This window comes from Harpia harpyja, chromosome 8 (assembly GCF_026419915.1).
Source record: "Harpia harpyja isolate bHarHar1 chromosome 8, bHarHar1 primary haplotype, whole genome shotgun sequence".
Classification (NCBI taxonomy): Eukaryota; Metazoa; Chordata; class Aves; order Accipitriformes; family Accipitridae; genus Harpia; species Harpia harpyja.
In genome coordinates, this window is record NC_068947.1 from 49,075,732 (window position 1) to 49,097,278 (window position 21,547).

The window sequence follows — 21,547 nt, forward strand, 5'->3', positions numbered from 1 at the left end:
CTCTCTTCCTCTAAACAAGATTTTCTGCAGCCTAAGAGCTGAAATGTGGCTCCTTGTGCATATCTGTCGTATGTTTACTTAAACTTTAAATGTATGCTGCTAGATTAAGGTCAGTGGGAGACAGAGCGAGATCATGCACAGTTCAGATTGGCTATACAAGCAGTTTCATCAGATAGGACCTATGAAGGGGCATCCAGTCCCAGTGAAAAACTTTCCTCTCCACCCCATGCTGGAGGCTCCAGCTGATGCCGTATAAGAATGAGCAGTAATTCAGAATGACGTTTACACTTGTGCTGCCTCAGCTCATGCTTATGTTTCTTACTTGACGAGGCACTGCCTCTGATTCTCAAAGCCTTGTGCAGACAAATTCTGTCTTTCATGAGGAATCTCTATGGCCTGTAACTTAAAAATGATCTTTTCATTCTACTCAGGAAACAGTAAAAAAAAAAATATGGAGAAACCAGTCGAGTTTTATGGACGTGTGTAGATGGGTGATTTTGTCACTGAATTTTGTCACAAACAAAAATTATCTGGATATGTCACTGTGTGTTGGGGAAGGTGGAATCTTGATTTTGGGGAAAGAAAGAGGAAGACTCATTTCCAAGGTGATGGAGAAAATCTACAGCAAATTCAGCCTCAGTATCTTAACAAAAATATTGTATGTATGTGTCTCCAAACAAGGCAGAATCTGGCCCACAAAAATGATTGGTAGAAAAATATAAGGATAAGTAGATGGATTTATTTAAATGAAGTGAATCTAATGGTCCTGGAGGGGAAAAAAAGAAAGCAAACCTTTGGGCAAAGAGCTGACTTAAAAGTGTAACCTACACATCAGGTCATGTGAAAACTCCCAGTGCTTTACAATAGATGATCGTAGAAGAGGCAGCATAGACCTTTATTTAGCTAATTTGACTGGATAGCAGGTTTGTCGTGCACTGTTAACAGCAAATCAAAATGTAAGACCAAGTGATTCAAAACACTAAGGGATTTGCTATAAGAAGGGCTAGTGTCCAGATTCCGGGAAGTACCTCTTCTAGTACATCTAAGATCGCTTGTGTCCCACAGCTGTGACTGAAAATCCATCTCTCCCTGGTCTTCTGTCCAACTCGTGCTTTTCAGAGTGAAAAATACAAGCCTGGGAATGCAGTAGTGGGATTAGTAGAATTACAGATTAGTATTTCCTATAAAAAAGCAGATCTCTATCATTTTGAATTCTTTGCATGAATGAGTCAGCATGTGTTTTCCATGCTGCACTCTACCATCCACCCAGCTTGGCCTTGGTCAGATGGTAATGCATTTGTGGGAAGACACCTAGAACCTTCTGAAAATGTGATGAGGACAAAAATTGTCGGGATCCTCATGTTTCAACCAGAAAAAGAATGTTCCTGCTTGCACTTCCTAGCATTTTCTTGAGTATTTTTTCAAAGTTATGGATAGAAACAGTCCCCTCAAGGAACTACATGAAGTGAGAATGTCCGTCATGTGTCTATTGGAAAAACAAATCAAAGGAGGTTAAGGGAAGCCAGAAGCTGCTGCTTGTAAGATCTGAGAAAGTCTCAGGTTTTGCTGCCTTGAGCAGAAAAGAATTATTTTCTTAACTTACTTATTGAAGTAAGTGCAGGGCATCTACTAGCCTTCCTCTGCTACTTCAGTGAACTTGAGGCTGTAGCATTGGCATTCACATGATAAGGATTTTTTCTCCCAAATAGGAGAAGAGAGACAAGTTAGGAGCAAATCAAAGGTATTTATGATCTCATGCAAGTCCACTGCAGAAAGGGATGAAGAATCAGAGATCATATCCCTTTTCTGTGTGCCACATCATGAAACAGGCCAAGTTTGGGCCTGGCTTCCTATGAGGGTCCTACCTCTTTATCTACCTATCTGTGTGTGCATCTAAGATCATGCCATAAAGCAGTGCCAGTCTGTGTACTTGACCACTTACAGATCCCTCCTAGAACATCTCCTGGCCACTGTGCCAGCAGGAACGGGAAAAGATGAAAACAGAAGGGAACTGAACAGTAAAGGTGTCTTGCATTACATGCAGACAGAGCACGCTCTGGACCAGAGACCATCTTTGTTTGACATGGACATACCGGAGTGAGTCCAGCATAGGTCCACTAAAATGATTCGGGGATTGGAGCATCTGACATACCAGGAGAGGCTAGGAGAGCTGGGATTTTTTAGCCTTGAGAAGAGAGGTTTCAGAGTGGAATCAAATGCGTGTGAATGTGTATCAACATGTATAAATACCTGATGGAAGGGAGTAAAAAAAATGGAGCCAGGCTCTTCACGGTGGTATCCAGTGAAAGGAAAAGAGGGAACAGGTACAAACTGAAATACATGAAATTCCATTTAAATGTGAGAGAAAAAACCAAACATTTTTACTATGCAGGTGTTAAATGCTGGAACAGGTTGCCCAGGGAGGTTGTGGACTCTGTCTTTGGAGATACTCACAACCCGACTTGGCACAGGCCTGAGCAACCTGCTCTAGTTGACCCTGTTCTGAGTGGGGAGACAGGACCTCCAGAAGTCCATTCCAACTTAAACGATTCTCCTGTGAATCTATGAGATCCATTCTGAATACTTAAAAAAAAAAACAAAAAACCAACCAACTCTAATCTTGCCTATTCAGTAGTGTACAGGAGCATAGCACCTCACAAATTTCTGAACTATGACCCTACCACACAAGTAGCTTGACTGATGTGAAACATTTCCTCATGTCTCAGTGGTTTAAAGAGATGATGAGAGATAAGCATGTAACAGCGTCTCAGCATCTGCCCCTGAGCCCATCTTCAGTGTATTCCTCCTTTGCCGATATTCTGGACAGGCTGTAGGTGCTGGTCCTCTCTGAGGTTTGTGTACATCCCCAGCTTAGATGTCTTAGCAGTCTTCTTTCCGTGGGGTACTGCAACAAGTCCTGCTGCTCTAGACCATGAAACCAGTATTTAGGAATCCTCTTAACTATTCTTGAGCAGCTGCTGAGGTGGTGTAGTCAGAGAAGAAATACAAACTTAGCAGAGGAGTTTCTTGGTCACTTTCAAAGAAGTCCAGTAAAAGACCTTTGAAAAAGCCCCCTCTCCCTTGTTGAAGTTTTCCCTGAGTTTCCGTAGCCTTTCAGGCAGGGCAGCGTCTCCCCTTGTCGTTTTCCCCACACGGCACAGGTAGAACCTTGCTCCTTGCACTGAGTCTCTCTCCTGTGCCAGATGTATGGCCTACATAAGCTCTAGCGTATTGCCTTTCATCACATTTCCCGCACCTCTGAGCGGGGAGGAGGCAAGCCCCGTTGCGATAGTCGAGCCATGGGGAGCCATTAGCAGCCGGTAAGGCTGAGAGGCAGGCTTTCAGCGGGGTGTCGGATGCTTTCCAGGGCAGGGCCATTACCTGGAATGCAGCAGAGTACTTGAGCCTTGGGCAAGTTTAGACACATGTTGATGCATAATACAAGATGGAGCCTATCACTTGATATCGGCCTCTTCCAGTCAGTCAGGGGGTTGGGTAAGCAGCTACGCCATGCAAAACAGGAGGTAATGTAACTACCAAATCAGAGTGATATGGAAATGTTTCTTCTAATTCCTGGTTGACTGTTGCATTGTAAAGTCATTCCATGTTGTACGGATCTTGACTAGGGGGCAAGCACCACAAATAAAACTGGCATTATTTTAGAAAAAGGGAGTGAGGGGAAATTGGAGGGGAAAAATAAAAGATGCAATCTACAGCAGCCACGATAATGCAACTCAGAAACTATCTGATAGGAATAACTTTGGTATCTTCTGCATTTGTTCCCTTTGTAGACTGGATTGTTCTTGAGTAGTTCAAAGCGCAGGACTGGAATCTAGGAGGTCTAGATTTTCTTCATGCATTCCCAGCTGCTGGTTCATTGTACAGCCTGAAAACTTAACTGTTCTTAAAGGGTAAGACAACCCAGAGGTGAAATGAAAAAGGAGCAACATTTGAATACAGAAAAGGTGACTTGCACGGCACGCAGAACTCTGCCCGTTTCCTCCCCAGCTGCCCAGAGCGAGCGGTGTAAGGAATTTGGTGCCCAAGGCAGGCTTCGGGCAGCCTGCTAAGAGGATTCAGGCAAACCAGGCCCTTCTCCCTGGGGGGCAGGATGTCCTTCCTCATTGCAGACCTCTTGTGACCGGGGGCAAATTGCACTGCAGCTGGAGGCTGTGGGTGGAGGAACAGACCAAGCAGTCCCGAAGGCTAGGCGTTACAGTGCCTGTCAATACACTTAGCCTTGGAGAAAACCCAAGAACGTGGTTGTCCTGGATGGGAGAGCTCAAAGGCACCGGTCTTTCTGCCGGAGGAGAGCGTGACGGCAGAAGGAGAGGTGAGGGGGAAGGCTGGGTGGAGGAGAGATGGAAGGGCTCAGCCTTGGAGGGGCTGCGGGGGTCCGGAGGTGGGGGCACCCGGGAGCAGGGAGGGAGGCGATGGGAAGGTCTCGGGAAGAAGGCCAGCAGCAGGATTTGCGAGGCAGCGCCTGTACGAGCTGAGCTGCGGAGGAGGCAGAGCTGCAGGGAGAGGTTCCAGGGGTGAAATCAAGCCTCGACGGGGGGAGTAGCGGGTCCAGCCGCGGGTCCCCACCGGGAACGACCGCGGCAAGGGCCGGCCGGGAGACGCCAGGCCCCGGGAGATGCTGGGATCCCGGTCGGAGCGAGGGCGACCGCTTCCCGGGGAGCGAAGCCTCGCCCGGGGGGGCGGTGGCTCCGGCGGGGGAGGGACGGCGGGGCGGGGCCGGGCACAGGAAGCGGAAAGCGGCGGCAGCAGCGACGGCGGCCGCCGCCGGGGGAAGGCGGCGGGTCGGTGCCGGGAACGGCATGGGGCGGCCGCGGGAGGGAGGTGAGTCCGTCCGTCGGTCCGCTTGCTTGCTTGCCTGCCTGCTTGTCTGTCTCGTGTGCGCGGAGCGCTGCCCTCCCGCCGTCGGGACCCCGCCGCCGTTCTGCCCCGGGGTACCCGGGTAGGGGCAGCGGTGGGGCAGCCTCCCTCGGCTCCCGCGCCTGGCGACGGAGGTCCGTCCCTGGCCGGGGAAGGGGGGAGCTGAGAGCCCGGCTGGGCTGCGGTGATGCCGGCTGCGAGGGGCGGGGGGGGGAGCCCGCTGTATCCCCGCTCCCCCTGCCCGGCGGTTTCCGGGGCGGCTGGGCGCTGGTTCCCGTGGCCGGGCGGAGGGGGAAGGCGGGCGGGGGCGGCCGCCGCCGGGCCTCCCTCCTGCCGGCCGGGGCTCTGTCTCGGCGCTGCCCTCGCCCGCGGTGAGGCTGCTGGGGCGGGGGGTCCCGGCTCCGATACCGCGGGCGGGAGAGGTTTCGACTTCCCGGGGTAAAAGCCTTAAATGCCGACGAGGGTCGTAGGGGTAGCCCCTCACGGTGGGCAGCACTTTTCTCTGCCCAGCCTTGCCTTTGAAGGAACCCGTGCGCTGTTACTGCGCCAGGATGAGTGGAGTCACGCCGGTGCAAAGGTTCTGCTGATGCCTCGCATGCCCGGGCCGTATAAAACCAGCTGGTTTATGTCTGGAGTCATCCCGCGGGACAGCAAGGGGGTACAGAAGTGACCGGGGGAGAGGGAGGACACAATCACACTTCTCTGCTTAGAAGCTGATTTGGTCGTTGAAGTGATGCCCGAAGTCATGGGCTCTCAGGACCGAACGGTTGTTTACATTCAGCAAGTTACGGCCTGGGGAAGCTCCCATGGCCGGAGATATATCTGCTCCAACGACAGCGTCTCCTTCTGCGCCTTGGCAGTGCTGGCCTGGGATGCGTACCTGCGCGCTTCTGAGCGCGCCCAATAGAGGGCAAAGCTATTGCATTAGCTGTTCAGTAATGGCACGCTTTGGAGAGCCGCTGTGAACCGGCGTTGTGTTCTTATTTAGAAGATTGTCAGGGTTGTAAACTAACTCTGTTATGCCAAGGGCTGAACTCTTTGACTTGCAGGGTCTATGAAGGTGTATATGACTTGATGGTAGGGATTTTTGTCTGAGGAGGCAGACTCAGCGATTCAATGACTGTTTGAAGCAGCGGGGTTTTTTGGCCCCGAGTTTGTCAGTAATGACTTGCCCACGAGATCTTTGCAGCTATAAAGAGTTAAGAAATCAAGTCACCCTAGCTGGAAGAGCAAATTAGAACGTTGTGGCATGTGTTCTGTGGTATCATTGCCTGTGAGCCCATCACTGGGGCATCCTGACTTTGAGGAGAAGAGTTGTGGAAAAGAGAGCTTTAGCAGTGCTTTGCCATCTTTGAAGAGCTTCATTTTGGCCATGCTTGGCTCTTTTCCTCCTCTGGGGTTTGGCTATATAGCTGGCCGCAACTACGGAACCAGTGTTGGCTCTATGATCATTTCACTTGTTAATTTTGAAAAATAAATGGTGAATAGAGTCTTACAGAAAGCCTCCCTTAAGAATGTTCCCTACGAGCTGAAATTTTGGAAGGCTCCCAGCTTGTGTCAGAACCACCCAGGCAAGCATCTAACTGCCCACGGTCATTGGCCAGCAGCTCCCTGTGGCTGCTGCTGGCCTTTTGGTTTTGGTTAGTAGCAGCAGTGTCCTTGGTGGCCCTTATCTTATGGATATTTGCAACTAGGGAGGGCTTACTGTTGCTGGGAGAGCGGCATAGCGTACTAGGAAAACGCTACTAAGATGACTGCGGTTGTCCTAGCAAAACTGCATGTCGTATTGTTGTGCTGCCTTCCTTCCACCCCCATCTCTATCAACTAAAGCAAAGAATGGTATCATAAATGTGGCTTTGCTGCTATAGGGCGTGTTGTGCTGCGTAGGGATACCTGAGAGGCAGACCTGAGTGGAGAAGTGTAATGTCCAGTTCTGGTGGTGGGAAACAGTGTCATGCTTCTGCATATCTGCTACCGTCACTGGGGAATTTGGCGGAGGGAGAAAATGAACCCTTGTGAAAACTATCTTATGACTTTTTTTAATTTCTCATTAGCCTTTACTTCAGAATTATCTGATTTGGGTCAAATTAAAAAACAGTGGTTATTTCCTCAGGGGTCAACACCCTTGCCCTTTCTCCTTGCAAGGTCAGAATGGCATTGGCTTTGTACAGGGTTGAGCAGGAGGAGGGAGATAGAGGGAGACTCCATGCTGTGGAGTCCCACAGTGTTGCGTACTGGGGATTTGATCAGGGTCTGTAGGCTGCTTTTTCATTTTAAATTCAAATATAAAATGCAGGGTAGACATGCAGTATCCTAAAGGAGGGGGTAGGCTTTCAGTGGAGAAACCTTTTGCAGTTTATAGCCTTTAATGCTATCTCAGTATCTAAGTGCTATGGCTAAAAGTAAACTTTGAAAATAAGGTACAGGTACTGCCTGCTTGGACAGGCAGAGTCTGAAGAGTCTTGCAAGAGTCTTTCCTCTGTTTGTGTCAGTAAGGCTGTCAGGCTTTAAACGTCAGTATGGAAAACTGTTCCTGTGCACAGTCCCAGGTGCTCTGGTACCATGAGGGTGAGGGCACAATATTTTCTACCATGTTGCGTGGCTCTGGGGTTAAGAGGTGCACTTGAAGGTCTAGCAACACAGGAGAGACATATGAGCGAGGAAGTGCAAGCTTTCGCCAGTCTGACAGGATAGCAGCTGGGGTACAATTTGCATGATAGACTTGAATGCTGCTTGCGCTTCAAAAACTTGGACAGCACAGATGCGGTTCTTGGAGTGGGCAAAGGACATCTTCCAGGGACGTGCTTCACCGATGGGTCCCATGTGGAGAACTTCCCAACTTCCAGCTGTGTAACAGGGAGGCAGGAGGCGGTGGCTTACTGCTTAGCAATACCGCTTGCTTGGGTGGCGGTTTTGGCCGGGCATTTCTGTTGTCAATTGAAACAGTCTCACTATGTTTTCAGACCTGTGTTGTTGCATGTTCTGATTAAATGTGCGGGTGGATTGCTTCAATAAACCAAATGACTTTTCTTTTTGAAATATCCATGTCATGGAATAATGGTTTTCAGCCTAGGGGCTGGAAATTCCTGGGGGTCTATGAAGTCTTTCTAAGAATCCTCTGAGAAGCAAAAGAAAAGAGAACCTATTGCTAGAGGGCTTGAATTTGCTGACCACTAAACGGGTTTTTTTTAGGATGAGGGGCTTGCAAATCAAGAGCCACTGCCGTAGAGTAAAAGCCCTGGTTTATATATACATATTGAAGGCCAAAATTAACCTTGTTTAATGACATGCAAAAATAAATAGAAAGTTTTTGGAAAAAGCCTGTTTCCCAAAGCTCGTTGGCCGTTAAAACGGAAAGCCTTGGCTCTGCAAGTAGATTAGCATGAGTGAACTTCTGTGCTTACAGATCAAATTGCTGGATTGGGGCCTGCTCAGGAAATTCAAAAGCAAAAGGTTCCTGTGGCATTGCTCATAGGTCTTACTATATATGCAGTTGAACATAGTAAGTTGCGTAACTTCTCGTTTTTCTGAAGTGAATAATAGGAATATGCTGCAGCCATACCGTGTGCCCAAGTTAATGCCAGAGCTGGAAGGCTTCCTCACTGCTTAGCCATCTTTTAACTATTTTTACTTTTGAACCCTAACGCTATCCTGCAGCTTAGCTCTTGGGGTTCTACACGTTTAATTTGTAAAGCTCTTCATTTCACTAAATGAAGAAAAAAGATTTCTTGGCGCGATAGCTCGTGGGCATCCGTAACCCTATAGACAGCTGGTGCCATTTAACAAGTGAGGCTGACAGTGTAGGGAGCCGAATGTGCGCACATCCTAATGGACACTTGTGGCTGCTTGTGCTCCAGATGGTACTTCCAAATATATGTAACTTCATGAACCGACTGGTAAATCAACTCTAATTGATTGCAAGTTTTAAACAGAGTAAGACTGAAACTGTACAGACAAGGATTTCAAAGCTGAGCTGCTTTGGAGTTATTTGCCTCAACTTCACAGAGGAAAATCCATTGGGAAAGCATGGGATGTAAAAGAGCGCTCTTGTTTGCGTTTGCCCTCTTTGATTTAAAGATGTAACTTGCTCTTTTAAATTTCCCTTGGGCTGGGAGCCAAACTGTGCTCCCTTGAAGACGATCACAAAGCGAACTTCATTGGAAATGGGATTGGGCTCCCAGCATGGAAAATAGCAATTCAAAAGAACTCTTTCTGGAGATTTATGAGCATATGAAAAGAGGGAGTTACAATGAGTTGTGTAGCTGCGTAGAAACTGTAATTACAGTGATCTCTGCGATACTCAGGGGTCACTACATTTCTCCACTGTCATGCAGGATGCGGCCATCCTTCTTACCAGAACGGGGTCCCAAAATTTCCTTTTGAGAAAATTGTTTTCCATCTAGTACTTGGCATCCTTCTGTCATCGGTGAGTAAGCGAAAGGCAAAGTGAGAGTGCCGGCCCCACTGCGAGCAAAGTGCTGGGTATGCAGTTAGACAATTGTCGTGGCTGGAGTGGAGGAGGCATTCCCATCTCCCCTCTAGCTGTTAGCTTGCGCTGCTATTCACCCTGGTGTTGGTTTTGCTGTTTGGGGCTGTGCTGTGAACTAGGTCACGGAAAGGATCCAAGGCAAAAGTGTGGCGAGGGGGAGAAAAGGGATTTTTTTGTTTTGTTTTCCAGTGGTGCTGTTTGCTTGCTGAGAATTGTGTTGACACAACAGAGAGTGGTGAACCGTGGTGTGGAGGTGGAAGCTACTTAACACCAGCTTTCTTGTCAGGGCCGAAATACAGTGCAACTGTACCCTCCGGCCGAAGGAGCTTTCTTTCACACAGGGCCAGAAGCTCTGCAAACAGACCATGCCTTCAGTGGAGTCCTGCGAGTCGTAATGATCTTTTGTGAAGCCGTTTTAATTGGCTAAATTGGGCTTTCAGCTCACACTTGTTTGTGGAGGGATGGGGCTGCTTCTTTACGCAGCATTGTTGTCCTTGCCCAGAGGGGTAGTGTAAGAATCATCATTCGTAGTGACTTAGTAGCGTTCAAAGACTGTGCTTAGTTTGGGTATGGTTGTGCTATGAAGGATACACTTACAGCTTGTCTTCTCTAGCTTTGCTCAGGCTCCAGTGGTGGGCACTATTGGGCTGGTGACTAATCCAGGGTTGACTTCTGTCTATGCCATTGAAAGAGCTCCAGCCCAGAGGTGCAGTTTAGTATGTTACTTGTCTTTTGGTCCCCTCCCTATCTTTTCCCCAGTAGTTCCAGAAGCTTTTCTGGGGTAAGGCTGGTACCCTTCCTGCTGTAAAGTAGACCAGGAGGTAGGTAACCAGCTTGGCTTGGCTTGGCTATGAGGAGTGTGTGTTTGGACTGTGCTCCTCCCTCCTTGGTTTCTTCATCTCATCCTGCTCAGACTGGGAGTGGTGTCTAGCTAGCAGCCCAGGCTATCCTTTGTTGGCCAAATCTAGGAAGCCTTGTTGATAATCAGCCTCGGTTGGGCACCAGGCAAAGCCAGTGGTCGTCTGCTTTTTCCAGCTGAAGTTGGGCAGATACATTTTATTCCCAGGAGCTCTGTAAATGCTTTGACAGGAAGATCTATTTAGCTACTGGTGTGTCCTGCCGCTGGGGCAAGGAGGTGGTGCAGAGTCCCCAGGCTCATCATACTGTTTTTGACAACAATCCAGGAGACTTGATGTTTTTTGGGGGCCGCCTTGTTGACTTTTCACAGAGCTGTGTCAAAACCGTTGCTCTTGTTTACACAGAAAACGAAAGTTGGCATGATCCAGCCTGCCCTAACGTTCCTGTGTTGGTCTTCCCGTGAGTCTGCTTTCTCTGCCTGGTGCCCAGCGCTGCCTTGCTTCATCCACCATCACATGGGCACTGCTCATTCATGGTTCCTGTCTAGGCAGCCTGTGCATTTCCACAGCAGCCTCTACTTGCCAAAATGTTCTCCGACATCTCCAGAGAAGTGTGACCCTGTGCTGCTGGGGGTGAGAGGGGTCAGAAGAGGAGCTCTGTTCCCAGTTGCTGTCTCAGCTCTGATTCTTCTGTCTGGGAGTTGGGGGAAAATTCTTTTATGGGGTTAGAAGAAAAGGCTGGGAGCTGATGCTTTCCTAGAAGCCTAGGAAAAATGCGTAACCCTTCCTGATGTATGCTGGCAGCTCTCCTTGCTTTTCCTCTTCCTGTAATGTGGTGGTATGTGTTTGTGAAGATAGTGGTTGTTCTCAAAAGGACTCCAGTAACATCACAGTCAGTGGTTTAAACCTATAATACTTGTTATCACCTTTTGTACAACTGAGGGTGTTTCTGGTTTGTAATGCCTGATGATTACAAGGTCCTGTGTAGACATCTCCTCTGTTGGTATCGTAGCGCTTTTTGAAGGTAGGGGGGTGGTGGCGTCACCCCCGTTGATTGGAGAGGGACAGACAAAGAGGAGGGATTTTTCCATTGTTGCCTAGGACAGTAGCAGGACAGAGGTAAAAATCAGCTTTAATGAGTCCCAGCCTATTGCTGGAGCCATAAGCTACAGGCTGTGTGCAAGTCTAGGAAGTTAACGAGTGTTAACATCATGTGTCCCAGGCTGGGGGATTTTTATTCCTGTTACAGTAATGATGCCATTTTCCAAACTGTGCCGTGCCTTGGCTTTATGTTTCACTGTGTTTAAATCCATCCTCATTCCTCCCCTCCCCAAACCGGGCCTTACGTTCCCATCCTTATTTGTCCTTCCTAGCTTCTCTGCTGCCTTTAAGCAGCTTTCTCGAGGCATGATATGCACTTAGAGCTTGGGAATTCCTGTACACAAAAGGTCCCCCCCCGCCTTCTCCTTTCCAAGAGCCCTGGCAAGCCCAAGTGTTGTGCAAATACCTGCAGCTCTCCATGCGGCGGGAACGCTTCTTTACTTCGTTGCAGATTGCACCGCCAGCCAAGGAACCCTGTGGGGAAGAGGCTTCATTCTTTGGCACGGCTTGCATGTGGTAGAGCTCTCTGCTCGGTTACGAGCTTTTCTGGAGGTGTTAGTGGAGGAATCTTATGGTTGGAAAGAATAGTTGGCCAAGTATAAAGCCCGATTTCTGTTGTTGTCCCTCTGTGTTTGGAGAGGGAGAGGGCTGAAAGCAGTGGTCGACTGTTTTATTGCTAACAGCTTTGAAAACTGCTGTGAACAGAAAATGACAGAGGGATCTAATTTAATTTTTAAAGCGGTCTTTTGCACGCTCTGGAAGTATAGCATGGCTGTAGTCCTGTGTTGGCTGGAGGTAGCAGGCGTCTGGGCAGGAGGCATGTGAGAGTGCTCCTGAGTGCCAAATGCTGGGCTGTGCCAAGGTACCTCTGTCCGTAGCTGCAACCCCTCTGTCTGCACCTCTTCACCGTTTGCATGCGTTTCCCCAAACTGGTGACTAACTCCCCTTCATTCCATTTCTCTTCTCACCTAACACAGGATGTGGATTTGGAAAGCAGGATGGTGTCTGCCCCTCTTCCCCACAGGGTTCAGGGGTTTTGACATGTCACCGTTGGGAATTGTACTGATGTCACCCTGTTCCTGTTCCAAAAAACATGACCCTCTTCTGCCCTTTACGGATGGGACTTAAGCTTCTGTTCCAAATGGAAGTACGTTGTAACAAGTGTTGGCCCATATAAGCTAGAAATGATCTCTAATCAACACTCCCCAGTGTTATTAGTGTGTATATAGAGAGACAATTTTTAATAAAATTCAATTCTTCAAGGCCCAAATTAGCTTCTGGAGGCAGAGGTTACAAAGAAAGGGAGGTGCTCATAGTACCATTGATTGTATAGTAACTAATGCTTGTAAAATGTGGGCACACCTTGCAGTTGTGAAAACAAAGCAGGTTCAGACACGGTGGTCTGATCCTCTCCTGCATTTCTCCTAGGAAAGTCACCCTCACCCCCCACCCCTTCCCCCTATATATAGGCTATAATGCTGCCGTTCAGAATCTGGGGGTATTTGGGCTGTGCATTACACAGGTGAAGAAATGGGGGTGTGGAAGTTGAGCCTGGTACTTTTTCTGGGGGTGAATTTTTGTATCTAGGCTGCTGAGCCTTCTTCAAGTTACTGTCTTTTCCAGGTGACTTACGCTGTTTCTTCCAGATTTTTAGATGAATGGGCTAGACTTTGCAAACCAGAGATACGTTATCAGTTTGCTTAAAGCTCTACAAATGCATGTATTTCACTAGACCGGAAAGAGAGATACCGGCCAGGACAAGCTTGTGAATTGGGCACAGTGAGATGAGTGGTGACATGTGGCTAGGGTGAGGGAATTGGTGCAGTAGGAATGATGTCTTGCTTTGCTTAGAGTGCACTGCCATGCCTGTTTCTTTCCTCAGGTCGATCGTGAGGAGCCGAGCACCCTCCCTCCCCTCCCCTCTTATCGGATTCCTTGTAAGTGAAGCTCGCTCACTCTTTGAGGACCAGACCTCACTGATGACTGGGAAGCAAAGAGTACCCAGGAAAGCACTTTTACCACGGACTCCACCTCAGGAGCACCAGGAACTCGTCTTCTAAGTAAAATCTGTGCCCCTTCTGTGCAGACCTGATGTCTGCTGCAATGGATACAGAATCAACATATTCGGGATACTCCCACTACTCAGGTCACTCCAAAAAAGCCCACAGACAAGGGTAAGGAAATGTTTATTTTTAATTACTTACTGCTCTAAGCTAGGGCATGTCCCGTGGTAAAAAATTGTAAGCCAGGATGAAATCAGTGGGGCCACAGCTCTGGAGGAGATGCATGTGAAGAGTCCTTATGAGGAACCCAGTGAAGAGACTGGAAGCAATAATGCTGGTAATTTAATGATATTCAACCTGTCGGATGCAAGCTGGGGTAATGTATGGCCAGCAAAATTGGGATAGTGCCAACAGAAGGATAAGATCACTTAACTCTGCTCTTGAAGTGCGAGGGATGAATAGAGTCTCTGGGGAGATGATGTCAGTCGTCCTAAACCGACAATTGCCAGTTTTCTCTTTTGATGCCATTTCTTTATTGTGTAATAAGATTTTCTATCTTTCCCCACCGTCCTCCTGGCTATTCTGTTGCTGATGTGTTGGGTTTTTTTTAATAGAATTTGAGTGGTACTTGAGTCCACAACAAGTCCTTTATCGGCATTGATTGGATTAGAAGTCTGGCTTTTCTGAACTTGAATAGCAAGTCCTCTCTGTTGTGGTAGTTCAGCAGCCTCAAAAACCATCTTGCTCTGAAACTTCTGATTACTTGGAAACATTATCCTTTTTTTTTTTCCCTGCATCATCATTAGTTTTACGTGCAAAATGTGTGCCACTTACAGTCTTTGCAACTTAGAACTGAGCTGGTCCAAAATAACTTTGCATTTCAGAAGCAATTATCCTGTGTGGTTGGAAAAGTAATTCTTCCATGAAATGAAGTCTCTTTGCTCACAGTCCAGTTATTGAGTAAAACATCTCTTGTTTGCCTTTTCTCCCTTCCTTAACACCCCCACCCCCAATATGGATGGCCCTTTGAAGCTTAGAATGCCATGTGGAAAGATGCCTTCAAAGTTCCCAAAACAACATAAAAATCCTAGAGCCTCTTACTGTGAACAGGAAAAAGTCTCATCCCAGGAAACCTTTGGGCTTTGGGAATTCCAAGAGAGATGCAGTGGAGAGAGCAGAGCTGGGACACTGGATGCTCCTGAGCTTTAAGCCAGTCCCTGAGCACAGTGAGGGTCTCTGGTGTAAAGGCTGCTTTCCTGTCCAGGCAGGAAGGGGGAGGAAAATATTGATGAGCAGATTGGTGGAGCTTAACTCATCTTGACACATTCTCAGACAAAAAGCTGTGAGGTCTACAAGGGTATTCTGGAAGTAAGCACTAGCCTGGTACCCTTGATGTTCTTGCTGTCTTTGTAAGAGGTTAACTGGGGGTTATTAACCAGTGGAAATAAACTTCACCAATTGTCCTACAGTGTTAAGGTCCTAGTTGGTAAGACTCTACACTGCAGGAGCTAAAGCTGTCTTGATTAATTCCTTCTGTTAACTGCACGTGTCCCTGTGAGACACTATTGCAGGTGGAGAGCTGTGTAGACCAGTTAATCCCCGGTGGAATTGCCAGTTGTTTGGAGAATGCGACCTTCCCTTCCAAGCACAGCACTGGCAGAAGCTGTTTTAAGAGAAGATGAGGTGGTGGGGGTGTACCTCTGTCCCCTTTGCTCCCCTCACTGATCACTGAGAGGGTAGACTGTCCCAGCCACCAGGCTGTAGGCTGCCCTGGGCAAGGTCCCTCTCTACCTCTTCCAAAGCTTGTTTTGTCACAGATTGGGTCAATATTGATCAAGAGATGGGCAAGCATGACTATGGCCTAATGCTTAGGGCACCTGCTGCAGGTAGAGGTGTAGCAGATTCCAGGCCCTGCTCCGGAAATTATCTGGTAACGTTGTTCTCCTCTTGCTCTGTTTGGAAAAGGAGTCGGGACAGGCACAAATCACCGCGAAGCAAAGACGGCAGTCGGTCTGAGAAGTCCGTCACTATCCAGACACCTCCTGCAGAGCCGCTGCTTGGGAACGATGCCTCTCGGGCAGAGGAGGGCCAGGTAAGAAGGGAGTGAAAGCAAACGTAGAGCGTGATTTCTGGAACAGAGCGTGTGATTTACCGGCACATGAGTAGGAAAAAAGTGTTGCTCACGTGCTGTTAGTAAAGAATCATGACTTATAGGTACCCTTTATTCATGCATAAAGCCAAGGTCTCAATAAGTTTTATCTTTTCTGAGAAGCATTATTTTTGACAGCACCAGTGCTGATATGACTACTCCTGGGGCACTAATTTGCCTCTGTCTCCAGAGCGTCATCTGCCAAGCTCTGTAGAAACATCTGTTTCCATCATCTCACTGTGCATTATTCAGGTCAACCCTTTCACCTGTATGTGCAGTTTTGTTTTTAAGCAGGATTTGCTCTAGGTAATCGTGTAAAGCACGTAGGGACCAGGATCCCAGTAGAGAAAGGAGGCAAGAAACGTAAAACTAATGTGAAATAGCTGGGAAGGAGGATGAACTCAGTGGAAGTTAGTACATTAACACTGGGTTAAATAAAGAATGGAATAACGCTGGGTTTAGATTGCACCTCGGATGGATCCAGTACTCTTTCTGCTCTAGCAGTTGATGTGAAGGCACATATTCATTTTCAAAGAATGGCTGATGCTGCAAGATATAGAATGCAGGATGTTTCAGTGCCTCCTGGGCTGGATTTGGGGTGTGTTAATCCTTGGCTGTGGGGCTCCACCTCTGCCCTTTGAAAAAAAAAAAAAAAAAAAAAAAAAAAGAGTGATGCCTAGTTTCCACCCAATCTGTGTATGGTAGTATGTGTAACAGTACTCGTGTAGCCACAGGTGGGCTCACTTGATGTACTGCCATTTGGTATTTTGTCATCAGATGCTTGTTTTCATGAGTCCCAGCTATTACTTCAAATAGATCTAAAAGTGCTGGTGAATTCTTAAGCCCTTGTTTTCACGCTGACCTCCTCAATTTGAATTAAAGCCAAAGCGAAATAAGTTGATGCAGGGAGCAGGGTGCCCTGGGTTGGGTCCAACAACTTCGTACCACTAAAGATTTAGGCTTATATTTCCAAATAACTGCACATTTTTTTTGCTTATGCTACTTTAAAATGGGAAGAGCTGTTATAAGAGGTAGACTGAGACTAGGGTTGCCTGTTGTCTTCAGGGCTGTAGCCTTAAGCTGCTGTGGTGTTTCTGTCCCTTCTGTCTTCCACACAGTTTCTCAGTTCATCAAATGGAGGAAACTATGCAGAGCTATTTCATGCATAAACATAAAATAGTTGAAATGCTTAGATTGCTTTACTGAAGACACTGGCAAAGAGGGAAATGTGATAGGATTATTCTGCTTTTCAGGACATACTACAATGCAGATATCTCTTCTGGGGCCTCTGTTTTGTTGAGAAGCAACTCAAAAAAACCCCTCATATTAATTCAAGATGCTGACTGTTTGTGGTTGGTCTGTCTCAAAACCCTACTGCTCTAGGCATGGGAGGTATTCATGTCTTGGAGTGCATTAGAAGTTAAATCCCTGGAGTTGTTCAAAGTAGTCCTGCTGCCTCTGTCTACTCCTTTCCCAGAGATTCTTGAAGAGTCTTTCCTCTAACTTTTTTAAAGAAGTGAATAAAGGTTTAAAATGATGCCTGTTTCTTTAAAATGAAATGCTTTGATCAGCATGTGTAGCTGCAGAAGTCTGGGAGAAGGTGTAAATCCTATTAATGACACCGGTTGCAGGAAGATATAGTCAGGAGGGTAGGAGAAAGAGCAAAATGTGTGCTTCTGAGTGTTGCAGCTACAAAGGTGTCAGGTACCAAGCAACAATGCGCATGTATTGCCACTGTTTGTGTGTGTTTGTGGGAAGCATCAGAAGTCTTCATGTGCATGAGTCACTCCAGCAGCAGCTGTGAGTCAAATCCATACATGTCAGTGTAACTCTTTGGCCATGCCAGCACCAGGAAGGAGCAATTGGAGGCATTGTGGGATGGGAGAACTGGCTTGCAGAAGTCCCCAGTATTAGCTAGGGAAGAAGTGAGACTTTCAGAAAACGTAATGTAATCTGAAGCTTGACTATATGGCGACTGTATTTCATGTAAGCTTCTTCGTGCCTGAGTGGCTTCTGACAATATCCTGGACTCTAATACCAGAGCTACTTGGTAGTCTAGGATCCTCTATACTTAAAGCCCCATGCCTGAAAATATCCTCTGTGACCACCTGTGATTTGTTGGTTTAACTAAACTTTTATTAGAATGTCAGCTATTGAGGGCAGCGCTACTGTAGAGGAGAATAAAAGAAAACAAAGTGGAGGAACTTGCTGGCAGTGCGGTTGCTTCTGTTACGGATGGAAAAATAATGTGTGAACATGTTTTTGATTGTGTAACAACAACAACTGGCTTGAAACACTGAAATGAAAATTTCCCTTCCAGGTGCTTCTGTGGTGCACTTGCACCACAGAATTTGTGGGCTGGAAGAGTGCTAGTCCTTGCCCTGCACATGGGAACTGGTGATTACTGCAGTTTCCAAGAGTTATGTGATATTACTTAAGTGTGCTGGAAGAGGAACCGCTGGGGTACAGTGAGTGGCATAGCAAGCTGAGCTACCTGCTCTACAGTAACAAGTTTTTAACACTAATGTTTATAGTCACTGGTTTGGACAAGTTGCTGTTGTTTCCAAACCTTTCCTAATTTTCAGGGTTGATTATTCAATATATTGACAGTGTTGCTTTTGCTATTTTTTTTTTTTTTTTTTTCTGGGACTTAAGTCTGTTGTAGCAATCCCTTTCCGGGCAAGAAGAATAGAAGACCTGGAAGGAATAACCTGATTATTTCAATATTATTTTTGTTTATCTCTTCCTCTCTCAGGATGACAACTGGGGTGAGACCACGACAGCAATCACAGGCACCTCTGAGCACAGTATTTCCCAGGAGGACATTGCCCGGATCAGTAAGGATCTGGAGGACAGTGTTGGGTTGGACTGCAAACGTTACCTGGGCTTAACAGTGGCAGCTGTTCTCGGACTTCTTGTCTTCCTTACCCCCATCGCCTTCATTCTGTTACCCCAGATCCTGTGGCGGGATGATCTGGAGCCGTGTGGTACTGTTTGTGAGGGACTGTTCATCTCTGTGGCATTTAAACTCCTCATTCTTCTGATTGGGACCTGGGCTCTGTTCTTCCGCCAGCCCAAGGCAGATATACCAAGGGTGTTTGTGTTTCGGGCCCTTCTGTTGGTCCTCATATTCCTGTTTGTGTTTTCCTACTGGCTCTTTTACGGCGTTCGCATCTTGGACTCGAAGGACACCAACTACCAAGGAATAGTACAGTACGCGGTGTCTCTGGTGGATGCTCTGCTCTTCATTCACTACCTGGCCATTGTGCTGCTGGAGCTACGGCAGCTGCAGCCCATGTTCACTGTCAAGGTAGTTCGGTCAACGGACGGAGAGTCACGATACTACAGCTTGGGGCACTTGAGGTAGGTACAACGCCTTGAAGTCCAGCGGTGTAGATAAGTGTGGCTATGCTGTAGCACGAAGCATCAACTGCTTTTGTACATGCAATATTGCTGGTTTCTGAATCTTCCCCCAGAGGAGTACTAGAGTCTCTCCACAGTTAGCAAACTGAACCTCTCTTCCCCTCTGTGAGTGTGGGAGAGTTTGTCCCTGCTTCAGAGGAGTCTGTGCATTTCTATAAATGGAAAGAGCTGATAGCACAACTTCAGGCTGATCATTGGGCTAAGCCTGATGAGATCTTTAAGATCCTTCTCTGGGCTTCTTGCCCTGTCTCCTTACTGGAGGAAGGGGGAAAGGCCTCCTTGTTTAGCCAGGGCTGTCTTGTGCTCTTCGGCTCTGCGGGCCAGGTGCCACTCTGAGAGCACCCCTTCACGCTGTGCGGAGCATCGCTCCTCGGAGCCTCCTGACAGCAGGCCAGTCCATGTCACGAAGTAAGTGGCCCTGTGTGAGAAAGCATTCAGCAACCTAACGGGCTGTTGAAAATGTCCTTTTGTCCTCATTGTCCTGTGCAGCTGAGAGTCGTGTGAGGAACATGAATAAGCATCCCTCTGGTCGGATCAAGCACTGTCATTTGGATCCTGTGTACACCTTTTGTGGCCAGTTGAAATGCTTGTGTTCAGGTGTTTGTGCTCTGAAGGCTGTTGCTGTGACAGGCTGGGGCTACCTTGAAGGGCTTAGCCAGATAGCTACACCGTGGGATCTGAAGGCTGCCTCCAGTGACTGGGGACTCTTGTTTCTAAGGTCGGCAGTTTTCTGCAGTTTTGTGTTGACTTGAGGGAAATAGCTTTTAGTCCTGCTGAAGCAGTTGTCTTGACGCAGCCAAAATCTCCCAGCAGTTCAGGCATTTATTTAGGAATAATATTTTTAATGAGTACTGGGGCACATGTAGGTGCTTTTTTTTTTTTGGCAGTGCTGTGCTGCTCCTGGTTTGGTTTTGTAGCATGATGCTCTTCTTGTCATAGGTATGGATCAGTTTGCTGGGTCAGATGTATCTGGGAGTGTTTGGGAGCTGTGCAATATCCATAGGTGTGACACCTGCATGCCTGCTTCCACCTTCCTGCTGGGGTTAATGCTTCCCTCAGCAAAGGTATAAGAAAGGACAGGTGTCTCAATCTCCTTAGTTCCTATGTCCTGGGAAGCTCTCTAGAAATCTCTTAGTTCCTGTGCCCTGTGAAGCAGGCAGCTGAGCTCTGAAGATGATTCCCCAGACTGTATGTGCACTTAAACATCTGTTCTGCTTATCCTGTCCAGACCCCTATGGCATGCGTATCTATTGCAGATGGAGAGATTAGTGTCTGCTGGTTTAAGTGGATGTAGGAACAGTCTCCTGCAGCCATTAGCTGAGCAATGGAATTGCTTTGAAGCAGATTTAGTGGTTGAAGCTCAAGTCTGGGAGTTGACTCCTGGATGTTGTTTCTGGTTTAATGGAAGAACTCAAGGCCTTTTGGATGGACTAGGTCTGGATTCTGCTGTATTTTACTTCTCTGTAAAATGTGAAGGAGAGCCCCTCTTGTGTAATGGAAGTGTTCCCATTGACTTAATGAAAGGTCACCTTCAGGGATTAAAAAAAATGAACTTATCTCAGCTGGTTTTCTTGTGAAACCTTTTTTTTTTTTTTTTGAACTTAAAAATTCCTCTGTGGTACATGGCAGATCCAGCATAGTCTTTAAGACTAGGGAGATGGAGAGATGACTACCAAAGAGTTCCCCTGTGCCACAGCTTTGTGGCTTGAGGTGTGCTGCAGCAGTTCTCTCATAAGTGAATTCCGCACAGAAAGTTCAGTACATGTATATATACACCTATATACACACAGAGTGTGCAGGTTTGGTTTGAGAGAGTTTGCTGCTTGCTCGGTGGTAGATTGTGGGTTTGTGTTCAGAGGGATTAAGATCCTACGCCTGCCAAAGTCTGCATGCCTGGCTTTAACCATGTAAGTAACCTTGCCATCGGAGGCAAAGAACTTCCTTGAGAATCAAGGCCTAAATATTTAATAGCACATGTGTTAGAAACGGTGTTCTCTCCAATTCTTTCCTTATAGCAAGGTTTTGAAATGCCTTGGGTGATGCAAGGGCAGCAAAGAGTTGTAAAACCTAGGGTGAAATCTGAGATGTATGAAAAATTAATAACTTTTCATTTGTTGGCAAGCTGATTGCAATTTTGTTTGGCATATTGAATCCAAACCGTGCAGCATGTAGATGCTTCAGTGTCTTGTGTTACAGGAGAGTCTTGCCAAGTGTGTCCAATAATGGTAAACTAGTGTTGCTTTTTCCTTAGTTTCTGAAAGATGAGTATAATGTGTATTGACACGTGTTTTGAAGCCTGTGTGTTTTTCTGTCTTTACTAATGTAAAGGTAGAACTGTGTAGGTTTGATCAGTGGCCAAGTGTCTCTGAACTAAGGGAGAGTTGATTCTCTCTCCCTCTCGCTACAATAAACAGGAAGAGTTACTTGTGCGTTAACAGTGAGGGCTGCTGGTCTTGATACAGAGTGTGGCCCCAACGTGACAAACACTGTAAGAAGTGTATGTAGTTGGTATGTCCTTCAGCTTCTAAAGGCTTAGGATTGTGAGATACTTATGTAGAATGTGAGAAATTTGGGAACTTTTGAACATCTTTGCAGCATAATTTTGCAAAGTTTCCATAAAGGTCTTGACATGCTTGTTGGTGAAATG

General features: G+C 47.1%; 1 protein-coding gene across 1 annotated transcript in view; it reads left to right on the top strand.

The window, feature by feature from the left end:
- The first annotated feature begins 4,738 nt into the window (after positions 1-4,738).
- Positions 4,739-21,547, top strand: part of VANGL1 (VANGL planar cell polarity protein 1) — a 42,881-nt gene continuing 26,072 nt past the window's right edge. The window contains exons 1-4 of the mRNA XM_052794179.1: positions 4,739-4,842; positions 13,208-13,499; positions 15,294-15,420; positions 18,233-18,840. Coding sequence (XP_052650139.1) covers positions 13,417-13,499; positions 15,294-15,420; positions 18,233-18,840 — 818 coding nt within the window. The 5' untranslated portion in view covers positions 4,739-4,842; positions 13,208-13,416. The remainder of the gene's footprint in view (positions 4,843-13,207; positions 13,500-15,293; positions 15,421-18,232; positions 18,841-21,547) is intronic.